The sequence below is a fragment of the Heloderma suspectum genome, chromosome 4, assembly GCF_057233095.1.
Source record: "Heloderma suspectum isolate Gila_16-S chromosome 4, 16-S_ref, whole genome shotgun sequence".
Taxonomy (NCBI): domain Eukaryota; kingdom Metazoa; phylum Chordata; class Lepidosauria; order Squamata; family Helodermatidae; genus Heloderma; species Heloderma suspectum.
The window spans coordinates 288,909,871-288,921,890 of NC_139461.1; the positions used below are offsets into that span (position 1 = coordinate 288,909,871).

The 12,020-nt window shown below is 45.4% G+C and overlaps 1 protein-coding gene across 3 annotated transcripts in view; it reads right to left on the bottom strand.

The window, feature by feature from the left end:
* ATP9A (ATPase phospholipid transporting 9A) overlaps positions 1 to 12,020 on the bottom strand; it is a 174,773-nt gene that overhangs the window by 85,137 nt on the left and 77,616 nt on the right. For all 3 annotated transcript variants that reach the window (XM_084854164.1, XM_084854165.1, XM_084854163.1), the window contains exons 6-9: positions 11,062 to 11,113; positions 8,586 to 8,680; positions 7,147 to 7,227; positions 4,054 to 4,129 (exon numbers count right to left, since the gene is read on the bottom strand). In XM_084854164.1, the coding sequence (XP_084710290.1) occupies positions 4,054 to 4,129; positions 7,147 to 7,227; positions 8,586 to 8,680; positions 11,062 to 11,113 (304 nt within the window). The remainder of the gene's footprint in view (positions 1 to 4,053; positions 4,130 to 7,146; positions 7,228 to 8,585; positions 8,681 to 11,061; positions 11,114 to 12,020) is intronic.

The window sequence follows — 12,020 nt, forward strand, 5'->3', positions numbered from 1 at the left end:
CTCTCACAGCAACACACATGCTGGCTAAGCAACCTCGCCCCAGTGATTACGCATTCAGTACTGGTGAGAAAGGGCCCCCTGCACATGACAGGCTTTTTCCACCCAATCAGAAAATCCTTTCTTCCCATGGGGGGGCCAGCAGGGTAAAAAACCAACCAACCATCCCTGTCTCCATTGGGACAAAATCTGCGAGGGAAGCTTAAATTCCCTCATCTCAAAGCACCACGGTCCTGATCCAAATCAGGCCCCCGTGCACTTACACTGGACTAAACAAGCCAATCATGCATAGCTCTGCTATCTGCCATTTGAAAAATGTTTTGTTTGGCCTTCAGTTTGTTTGGGAGAACTATGAGAAATTGAGGCTTATTGTTCTATATCATCTTATCACCAAGTATATAATTGGGAAGCGCAGAAACAGGGCTTCTTTGGCTTTCTTCACGTGGAGCTTTTATCCTGAGATTGAGATTGCTCCCACACGGAAGTCTGCGGGCTCTTTAGATGACGCGGTGAACCTCCAGGTGTCTCCTGCACTAAATGCCCTTTGTTCCCTTTTTAAATAGATCACAGATAATGAGCTATCAAATTACCCCATTGTGTTTCGCTTGAGTTCCCTCCGTGAAAAGAGGAAAAGTTGCAAGGAGAGGAGTGAGATCAATGAAAGATAATGGAAGACTCAGATACGGGGAGAGGGAGGGGGAAAGGGGTGGGGGGAAAGGAAGCGGGTGAAAAAGGGAGCCGTTGTGATCCTGCATTTAAAATGGCAGCAGAAATCCCCATTTTAAATGCAGGATTTTAGGCTGGTGTAGAGATGCCCTTTCATTGTAAAAAAAATAATAATCTCAAAAACCTTTCAATGTACAACAACACGCACACAAACAACCTATTCCACCAGTGGCACATAAACATCTCCTACATTAAGGCCCTTTCTAAAAAGGAGCTGAGAGGGTGAGGAGGCAAATACAAGATGGCACAGCACAGCAAGAAATGAGTTTCACATACTGCTTTAAAATAAACCAGCCAACCCTTTTACTGCAAGTCTGTAGAACGCTATATTTATGTAACTGGAAATATTGTAGCCAAATGCAAAAAAGATGCTGGGAGTAAAAATCTCGTGGCATGCTTTCCTTGAAAGGTACGCCTCTGCAGATAGAAGCCAGGAAACACACCATTCCCATATGGCAGCTGACCTAAAAACAGGTCTGTAGAAAGAAAGTGGGGCTCCTCTCAGCCCTTAGCAACAAAGAAGGTATGCAGCAAGGACTTCTATTCACGTGTACCACTGAATGTCCATAGAGCAGGGGTGCATAACCTTTTTGCATCTGGCATCAATTGGGGGCTGGAAGCTGTGCATGCACACACACACACACTTATTCACACTCTCCCCTGCCCTGCCCCCCCCCCACACACAAACTCTCTCCCCCTTTAGGGATCACTGGTGTGTGTGTATGTATAAGTAGGTAAAGATCAGCTTCAGCAGTCCTTCTCCAGGAGCCCCTGCCAAAGGAAGTAAGATGGGTGGCTACCTGTCAGGAGCGCCCTAGTTGCTTCTTGCAGTCCCCACCGATAGCCAACTCAGGACACAGACGACGAGGATTCTTTCCGAGACTTTATTCCTTTATTACTTTATGACTCTTGCAGATACTAATCACTAGCGACAAAGCAAGGAACAGCACTGGGGAAAGATAGCAGAATAGTAGCCTAAGCTCCAGGTAAGGCAGTTGGTCCCCGTTTGAAGGAGAATCACGGGAAGACCCTGAACTTATAGGCTAGGGAGAGATCCTCCCTCTTTCCCTTGGGTCCTCGGGATGCGACCGTTGTTTGAGCGCCGAACAAGCGGTACGCCTCCTTTCCGCGCCCTCCACCTGTCATCGCTCCCTGCATCTGCGCTGAGCGTCCAGCAGGCCCCCTTCCAGCGCTCTCTCACTGTCAGGAGACCAGGAATGCTGGCAGGAGGAATCTCTGCCAGCTGCTGTGCTTGTGAGAAATGAGCGAGCTCCTCTCCTACGGATTGCTGTTCCTCCTCAGAATCAGTACTGCTCTGGGGCTCTGTTGGCTCAGTTTCCACCCTGACACTACCAAGAAGACGGCCTTTTCTGCTGTGGCACCCCAGCTGTGGAATGAGCTTTCCAGACGGGGTTGGCCTGGTGCCAACATTGTGCTCATTTCAGAGGCCAAGTGAAGCCCTTATTATTCACCCAGACATTTTAGTTTTTCAGTTTGTTTTACATCTGGTATTGTATTTTACATTTCTGCACTGCTGCTAGCTTCTGTTTGGTTATTATTTTTACTTCTATATTGTAGCTTTAGACTTTTAAATTTTATACTGCATTTTATCGTATTTTATTGTCTTGAGTTTTATGGTTTTAATTGTTGTGAACCACACAGAGAGGTTCAGCTACTGGGCAGTATAAAAATGTAATAAACAAACAAACAAGGTCTTTCCCAGCTCCCAGTGATCGTCACCAAAATTGCAATTTCTCCACTGGTACTAGCAATGATCTTGGAAGGCAGAGAACAGCATTTTTCCTCCCGCTGCCCCCCCGCACACACACACAGTCGACCTGATCAGCTGGGCTATGGAGAAACGTGGGTGGGGTCCTGCTGGCTTTGGGGCTTGCAGAAGGCCCCAGGACCACAGGCTGTGCACCCCTGCCAAAGAGTGAAACTTCGAAGTGAGTCAAATGGGTATCCAGTCCCATCTCCAGCTTCTGGTCCTGTCCTCAGTGCAGAAGATGGTAACTGCAGACCCAGCACAAGGTGTGTCATTTGGCAGCCAAAGCTCTTATCTTCTTAACCCCAAAGCTCTTATCTTCTTAACCCCACACTTGGGTTACAGGTGAACACCTGAGGTCAATTGCTTTGAGCAATATATTTAGAAAGTATTAATTCTATTAATGCAGAGCAGGCCTGTGGGGAGTCCACCCCACTAAATCATGCATTGCCACAAGATGAAGACCAAGAGACGATGAGATATTCTCCCTCTAAAGGTATGGATTCCTCCCCAGACTTGCCAGCCATTGATGATGAGAACCCTGAGTCATCACTCGCCCCAGAATGCTCTCTTAACTGAGATAAAGGCAGAGGAAGCCACCCAAACAGAATTACCTGCTCACCTAGCTGCTAGCCTTAACTGATGAATGAGCGAGAGCAGGATTTGGCTGGGCCTTGCCAATGGGTAGCATCACAAGTTCTACCTGACCACCAGCAGTACAAAGGTGGCCTGTATGATGACCTAAGTCACAGGTGCCACATTGTATGTTGGCCCATCTCCCCCAACCATTTCCTAGTTACTCTACCATCACATTGCAGTCTTGCTTCTAAGACTGAGTTACTGTCAGCTCTCTGAATCTGGGGCTCAAAATGAAACTTCACCTCACTGAATTTCCTTGCTGGATTTTTACCAACCTCCCCCAGCCAGCCTTCCATCTGAACACTACGGAGTGTCCAAAATGAAACCATCAGTTGAGTACCAAACAGAGATCACTTGAAACTTCCATCTGGTAAACCCTTTTAAAATCCTCAACATGACAGCTTATACAGAGGAGGGCAGATGCGTTAACAGCTCCAATGGGGGGAAATAAAATAAAGCTTTCTTTCTTGAAGAGTACTTATTAGAAAACTCTTTGGCTCCTTGCAACTTCTGCATGATACATCTGGTCTTGCTTTTACAAGATGCTCTCCTATGGAGCTACAGCTCCGGGGTGGGGGTGGGAGGTTACTTCGAGATCTTTTATCCTAGCTTCCATTTATAATCTCTCCAACACCCTTTCTGTTACAGATTTAAAACGTCAATATTGAGAGCAATTAAGTGCTATTCTAGCAGGGGATGCTTTGCCCGAAGGTTACTGGAATTCCAAAGGCCTTCTCATCTATAAATGCCCAAAGGGGCAATTAGATGTCAGCTCAAGCTCCCTAGCGGTGTTAGGACAAGTGGAAAATTTCATTCCAACCACTAATTTCCATTGACAAGAAATGATTATTTCAATTACAAAGAGATTTTTTAAAAATTGCTAACATACTCCCTCAGAAATTCACACATTGGTTTTGCCTTACCTGAAGCAATCACAGTGCTGGCCCACAGAGTATTTTCAATGCTTAAGCTCTCATTCACGGGAGGGTCACTGTCCTCCTAAAAAAGTTACCAGAGAGAGAGAGAGCTTTTTAGAGTTACCTTGTACCTCCTTTTCTAATGACAAGAATGGCATTATTGGGGTTTCTCATAAATGGTCAGAGATGTGTTGATTTTGCAGCACTTTTGCTCCTAATCTTCAGGTACCTAAAGGGTACGATGTTCAATGGTTGTTATCACAGGTGTGAAACCAACACTGAACCCACATCCATCCTGAACTGATGTGGACGGTAAAAAGGAGTATCTGAAAAGGCCACAATACTTGATCAGCCCATTTAATAGGTGACTGGGTTTGCATACAAAGCTGAAAGATTCAGGACAGAGATTGTGGAGGACTAAGTTCAAAGGCAGAGTATATGTTTACATGCCAAAGGTCCCAGGTTCAATCCTGGACACCTCCACATTAAAAATGGGCTAGGTAGCAGGTGATGTAAAAAGATGTCTACCTGAGTTCTTGGAGAGCCACTGCCAGTCACCTATGACAGAAAATCTCTCAGGCCTCTCTGTCACAGATTCCAAACTTTGACCTAAAAAGCTTCCAGAGGAAGAGATCACTAAGGGTTCAGTCCTATGTGTGTTTAGACAGAAAAATGTCCTACAACTACTAGCAGTCCCCAGCCAGCAATGCTGGCTGGGGAATGCTGGGAGTTGTGGGATATTTTTCTGTCTAAACACACATAGGACTGCACCCTAAGATTTTAAAACGGATGGAGCACAGCCTTCTAAAGCCTTCTCCCTTAGTCATGAGAAAAGGGAGAGTGCTATAGGAAGTTTACTTTGAGCATTTCTACACCAGGCTAAAATCCTGCATCTTTACCCGGGCTTCTGCTTCTGGATTCCTTGCGGGATTATGACTGGCTCCTTCCCACATGGTTTCCCCCTTTCCCCCCCATTCTTGGCATGTTCTATATGTTTCATTATAAAGCCACTAGATGGCAATGTAGTATTATTTGCGATAAAGCACCACTGCATAGATTTACCGCGGTTCATAGCAGGAGGAGGGAAAATGCCAGACTCTCGGCATCATGAAAAACAACACGATAAAAGTTGCAAAGAGCAGAAGGTGCCCTGCAGGATGACAACATCGTGTATAGGACCCACGAACTTCTGTGAGTGACCAATCACAAGCACGTGATAAATGCCTCATGTAGAAACAGCCTTCGTAGTGTGTAGCACTGAGGAAAAACCCAGATGCAGTAGTCAAATGTCACTGTGAAGTGAAGGGAAAGACTGAGCATGATGGCAAACACCATTTTGCACTGAAAGCAGATACTAACTTTCTTTTCTGTTTTCTCTTTCTTGATGCCAGTGGGAACATTCTTCCTCGGGCTTTATGAATGTAAATACAGAGGCTTCACAACAAGGTGCAAACCACTGGTAACACTCAAGAACAGACAGACCAGATTAGCCTTTGCCAGCAAACACCTAAAAATGCCTGCCCAGTTCTGGAAGAAGATTCTTTGGACTGATGAAACCAAGATGAACTTGTACCAGAATGATGGGAATAGAAAAGTATGGAGAAGGAAAGGAACAGCTCATGATCCAAAGCATACCACATCATCTGTCAAACATGGTGGAGGCAGTGTTATGGCATGGGCATGTATGGCTGCCAATGGAACTGGGTCACTGGTGTTTATTGATGACCTGACTGCTGATAAAAGCAGCAGGATGAATTCTGAAGTGTATAGGGCTATACTTTCTGCTTAGATTCAGCCAAATGCCGCCAATCTGATAGGACGCCGCTTCATATTGCAGATGGATAATGACCCAAAACATACAGCAAAAGCTACTCAAGAGTTTCTCCAGGCAAAGAAGTGGGATGTTCTTCAATGGCCAAGTCAGTCACCTGATCTCAACCCAATAGAGTATGCCTTTCACTTACTGAAGACAAGACTGAAGGCAGAAAGACCCACAAACAAGCAGCAGCTGAAGGCAGCTGCAGTAAAGGCCTGGCAAAACATCTCGAGGGAAGAAGCTCCGCATTTGGTCATGTTCATGGGTTCCAGACCTCAGGCAGTCATTGACTGCAACGGATTTTCATCCCGATATTAAAGGTGATCCTTAAGTTTGAAATGATGTTGGTTTGTTCCATTTCTTATGAGCCCCAACGATGGGTGTGTGTGTATGCCACTGGCTGTACTTCCTGAATGGTTAGTGCCCCACTTTTGTCAACCCCCTTGAATTACAGCTGAAAGTCCTGATTTTGCTCCCATCTGGGTGTGGGTTTCCTTTCAATTTCAATGTGGTGGTGTACAGAGGCCAACTGCCAAAACAGTTATCCTTGTTCCAGTATTTCTGGCCCTGACTGTAGCTGGGGAGTGAAGGAATTAGGCTTCCATCCCCATATGCTGCATTCAAAGTAAGAATCGGCCCCCTTCCCCACTTGTGACTGTAATTAATCTAACAAGAAAACACAAGATGTAACTACACAAGAAGCATTAACGTGTAGTTTGGCCCAAAGTCAACCTGATCAGGGGACACTGAGAATTCTCTTTATCATTGACAGTCTATACACTATGTATGAAGTCATCCTCTAGATGTGGATCCTTATGGAGCCAAAATGGCACCAACCACACTGAAGGGGGACATATCAGAAGGCTTGGGGGATCCCTAAGGTTTGCAGAAGGATAAAAAACCCTAAAAGTGTGTGGGGGAGGGAAATTCAGTAAGTGAGCATGCTCAGTGGGCACAAAATGCTGACTGATTGTTGTGGGATTGGGTGAAGGAAATCTATGAGGGAGGGGGAATGGTATGGAGTATTCTGATAGAAGACATGATTGGCTCACTGGACACTCCATGCTGCAACATTTTGTTGTCACATTTGTAACTTGCTATTTTTTGTAGAAAACATGAGACACCTATGTTACGGTCTTACTTTATCAGTCTTGCAACATACTGACTATCCCCAGCAACTTTTGAAAGAATGGGGAAATCACCTCCAAGCATGATCCAATCCTAGGGTTCTTGAGACACAATGTTATTTTTTGTTTTTACTCCATAACAAAGCGATTGCTTACTCTAGTAAATGTCCCAACGAAGTTGTGGATGTCAATGTTGGGCTCCTCTGCATACACATACGATCGGATCTGAAGAAGGTCCTACACAGAGGGTTAAAAATATGTGCACAGTATTAAAAATTTTGCACCCTCCTCTTTAAAGTAAGCTTTCTTTCCAAACAAATTATAAATGGTTTAGGACAGGAGCTGGCCACGTGCAGCCCAAGTGCTTAATTTCATGCAGGTGGAGGGATCCCAGAAGGAGAAAAGGAGGAGAGGGGAAAAAACAGGCAGAAGCCCCCAAATGGTCAGGGTGATGGAAGAAGTGTGTGGCGGGGGAAGCTCTCTAAAAACAATCAGTTCTGATCTTTGTCAACAGTGATCTGTCCCTCCCTCAGCAGCCTGCCCTTTTGTGGCTTCAGTCCCACCCATTGTCAGCATGCAGCTCCCAATAGGGAATGTGGCCCTCGACAGAAAAAAGTCTCCCCACCTCTGGTTTAGGAGAAAAACAGATGAAAAGAAACCTTTTTTTAAATAGTTACTATCCCTCTAATATCCCTCTTGCTTTCGAACTGTGGTGCTGGAGAAGACTCTTACGAGTCCCCTGGACTGCAAGGAGGTCAAATCAGTCAATCCTAAAGGAAATCAACCCTGACTGCTCATTGGAAGGACAGATAATGAAGCTGAAGCTCCAATATTTTGGCCACCTAATGCGAAGAGAAAACTCCCTGGAAAAGACCCTGATGCTGGGAAAGACTGAAGGCAAAAGGAGAAGGGGACGGCAGAGGATGAGATGGCTAGATAGCATCACGGATGCAATGAATATGAACTTGAGCACGCTCCGGGAGAGAGCGCAGGACAGGAAGGCCTGGCGTGCTATGGTCCATGGGGTCACGAAGAGTTGGACACGACTGAACGACTGAACAACAACAACAACAATCCCTCTAAATCAGGAATGGGCAACATGTGGCCAGCAAACAGCATGTAGGTTCCCCAGGACTTATTGCGCCTCCCCCGGTAAAATTACCACCAAAATTCTGTAGCATGGCAGCCCAGAAGAGATGATATTCTCTTGTACTGGGGGGAAAGCAAGCTGCAGTTTGCTGCTGAAATTTGGTGGCATAGCAGCACAGCAGCAAAAAGAGCAGCTCCATTTTTGCTGCTGTGACAGTGAATTTTGGTGACAAATTCAGCAGTGCTGGGTGATAGCAGGCAGTGTACAACTCCCAGAGGGGCAGGGGGGGCAGGGAACTGTCTCCCTGACCCCTGGAATTTGGACACCCTGATCTACATGATGCCTGACTTGGCATTTTAGACACATTCTCATAAAGCTCCCAGTCGTTTCAAGGGAACCGGTGCAGAAAAGATGCCCAACTGAACTGGGTCCTTAGATTTTTAATTCTGGCTGTATTTTAGATGGTTAATAAAAACGACCACCAGCAAATTAGAAGACTACATACCGAAGCAGTGGGTAACCTCTGAGTGCAGCTGACAGGCAGGCGCAACTTCCAGTCTGTTTCACCATCCAGCTGATCCGTACGGAGAAAACAGGACCCTACAGATAATTAATCTGTGTTAATGGGGTTTGTTGTTGTTTTAATTATTATTGATTTATTTTATTTACAATGGTTATAGACTGCTCCACATCTAGACAGCTTCTGGAGTGGTGAACAATAAAAAGAATAAACACTATATTAAAAATTTTGTTTTGAAAGCAGAGTACCAATAAAAACATGGCTGGTCTATCAAGGAAAACTTCTTAAAATAAAGATGTTTTCAGAAGGCGCCAAAAACAATGCAATGTTGGTGCCTGCCTGACCTCCAGAGGCAGGGAGATCTGTAGAAAGGGGCCACCACACTGAAGGCTCTTCTCCAGGTGGATTCCAATTGGGTCATAGGTCCATGTGGAACCACCAGAAGCATGCCCTCTGATGACCTCAGTAACTGGGCAGTCTGGTAAGGGGGAAGGTGCTCTCTCAGGTATCCTGATCCCAAGTTGGTTAAGGCTTTGTACACTTGTACCAAGCCCTAAACAACTTGGGACCAGGATACCCAAGAGAACAGTTGTTGTTGTTCTTCAAGTTGCACTTTAAAGGTACCGACTTATTTAAGACAAACCTTATGAGGACGACTATGAGCTTAGAAGGACTATATTGGAATATAGTGGGAGGGACTGTAACTCAGTGGTACAGCACTTGCTTGAAACATGTAGCAAGTTCTAGGTTCCATCCCTGGCATCTCCAGGTGGTGAGAAAGAGCTGGAGAACTGCTGCTGATATAGAGAAGAACTACATCAGGGGTGTGGAACCTCAGGCCCCTGGGCCAAATCTAGCCTGCCTGGGATCCCAATCCAGCCCCCTGGGGTTCCTCAGAAGACCATGCCCCCTTTCCCCAGCACCGCCCCCTTTCTCCGGACTACCAGTCTTTGGGTGGTTTAAGGTATGTATGTGCTTTTGCATGTAACATCAACCCCTCATTTTGAAAATCTCCCAGGAATTGTTTGTCAGACACGAAACGTGTTCTAATTGCACCCATATATGGAGAGAATCACCATGCGTAAATTTCGGACATGCACAAGTACATTCAAATGTGTCTCTCGGTGTCTCGGAACCATTCCTTTTCAGGAAATGGTGCAAAACCACTGTTAAAGAGTGCTATGCCCGTTCTGTAAATATGGTGCCCAAGCCTGAAATGCTATGTGAGAATTTCATTGAAAAAAACAGAATCAGGCATCAGAACCCTGCATTGTTCTTTGCCCCATGATTTGCAGGACTAGATTCAAATGCAAACTAAGCAGAAACGCATCCATTTGCTTAATTGGCATTATCTTCACATACAGAAAAGTTTAGCACAGCAGCCTTGAAATGGATGACCTGTGCTGATGATGTAAAAAACAGCACTCCCCAGCCCGGCACCCTCCAGATGCTTTGGACCACAGTCCCCATCATCCTTGGCCATTGGCCATGATGGCAGATGGGTGTTGTAGTCCAAAATCTGGAGGGCACCAGGTTGAAGGCTGGTGCAAGGCAAGGAAGAAAGGAACCATTTCCCTGACATTCTCCAAGGCTTCAGTCGATTAGCTCCTACCAACCATAGCATGCTGGTTCCTTCCACATCAAATGGAAGCAAAATTATTCCAAGCACATTCATCCAACCAGTATACCCCCAGGGGTGTGCTGTGAGCAGAAGCTTTAGCGTTCACTTTTATCATCACTCAATTGGGGGGGGGGGGTCAAAGCCATACGCATTGCAACTCAATCACTTCAGTGTTGGGGACAGCTCCATATGTGCCCCCCCCCCCGCACTTCTGATCAGGGTCATTGTCTCTGTATGACCCACAAATAATTTGACTGTGGCCACCAAGACTGCAATATGACTGCACTTGAATAAACAGAGCCCCCAGCAGCAATTCACTTGATAAATATTATCACACACAGGCAGGGTCCCCTTACTGTCTTTTAACTATGCCATTTTGAAAATCACACTTTCCTTTTCTTGCAGTAATACTGGGGATCAAGTAAATAAATATGTGAAGGAACCCCAGAATCACTGATTGTATCTATTCAGCTTTTATAAGACACATTTTTCATGCTGTCTGAATAAACGGTGACACATGTTAGAAGACAAGCCAGCGTGATGCTCAGCAAAGCAAGAGTGAGCGACAGCACGCCACATCCATCTCCCTGTTCCTCCCATCAGTTGACCTTGCACAATGGGGGACACCTTACTGGATAAACAACCTCTGTGTTTTAAACAATCACAGACTATAAACAAGAAGGATAACCAAGCTATCAAAAGAGGAGTGTTTGAATCAGTTAGAAACTCACCAAGTCTAAAATTATATCTACTTTGGTTACATTTTCAAAATGATTATTTTGTCCCCAATAACCGGACAAAGGTTAATGATTATTGTCACAATTGGTTCCAGATGTTTACCATTCTTTTCTGATGTCCTCAGGAAGATCATGTCGGCCGGGACCCGCTGGTTCTGTATGGTGAAAAAATGGACAGTTACTAAATGTTCAGTATTCAGTCTTAACTGGCGATATGGCATAAAGCTAGGAGGACTTTCTTTAAAAAGAGAAAGATATCCTGTAGAATAGAGGCCTGTTGTTCTGGTTCTGTACCACAAATGGCTCTGATCCAGCTTAAGTTAGGAGCAAACTACCTATTATACAAGACGTATGTGGCTTCAAATTAAAATGGCTTCTTCTTCTAGAACAGCCTTCCCCAACCTTGTGCTCTCTAAATGTTTTGAACTACATAAGAATATAAGGAGACCCACACTGGATGAGATCAAGGGTCCATCTAATTCAGCATTCTGCACACAGAGGCCAACCAGCTGTCGACCGGGAACCCACAAGCAAGACAGAAGTGCATAGCACCCCACCCGCCCATGTTCCCTAGCAACTGGTGCACATAGCCATACTGCCTCTGATACTGGAGGTAGCATATAGCCAGCAGAACTAGTAGTCATTGATAGCCTTATCTTCCATGAATTTGTCCAGTAAATACAAATTACATACAAATTGGTGGCCATCACTACATCTTGTGGTGGTGAATTCCATAGTTTAACTATGCACTGAACTACAACTCCCATCAGCCTCAACCAGCATAGACAATGTTCAGGAATGCTGGGAGGTGTAGTCCAAAAACATCTGGAGGGCACCAGGTTGGGGAAGGCTGCTCTAGGAAAAGCAACTTTGGGAAGAGATATGTTGGAATGGTAGAGAAGTCTGGGGAAGGGGGAGGAGGAAGAGGAGGAGGAGAAAGCCACCCTCCAGGTTTACCTCAAGGGTCCCTGGCAGAAGCTTCCCCACCCACACCCATTTTCAAGGGTGCAGCCTTCCTTTGCACCCATACAAATAAATGGAGATGGCATTGTCTCTGTTGAC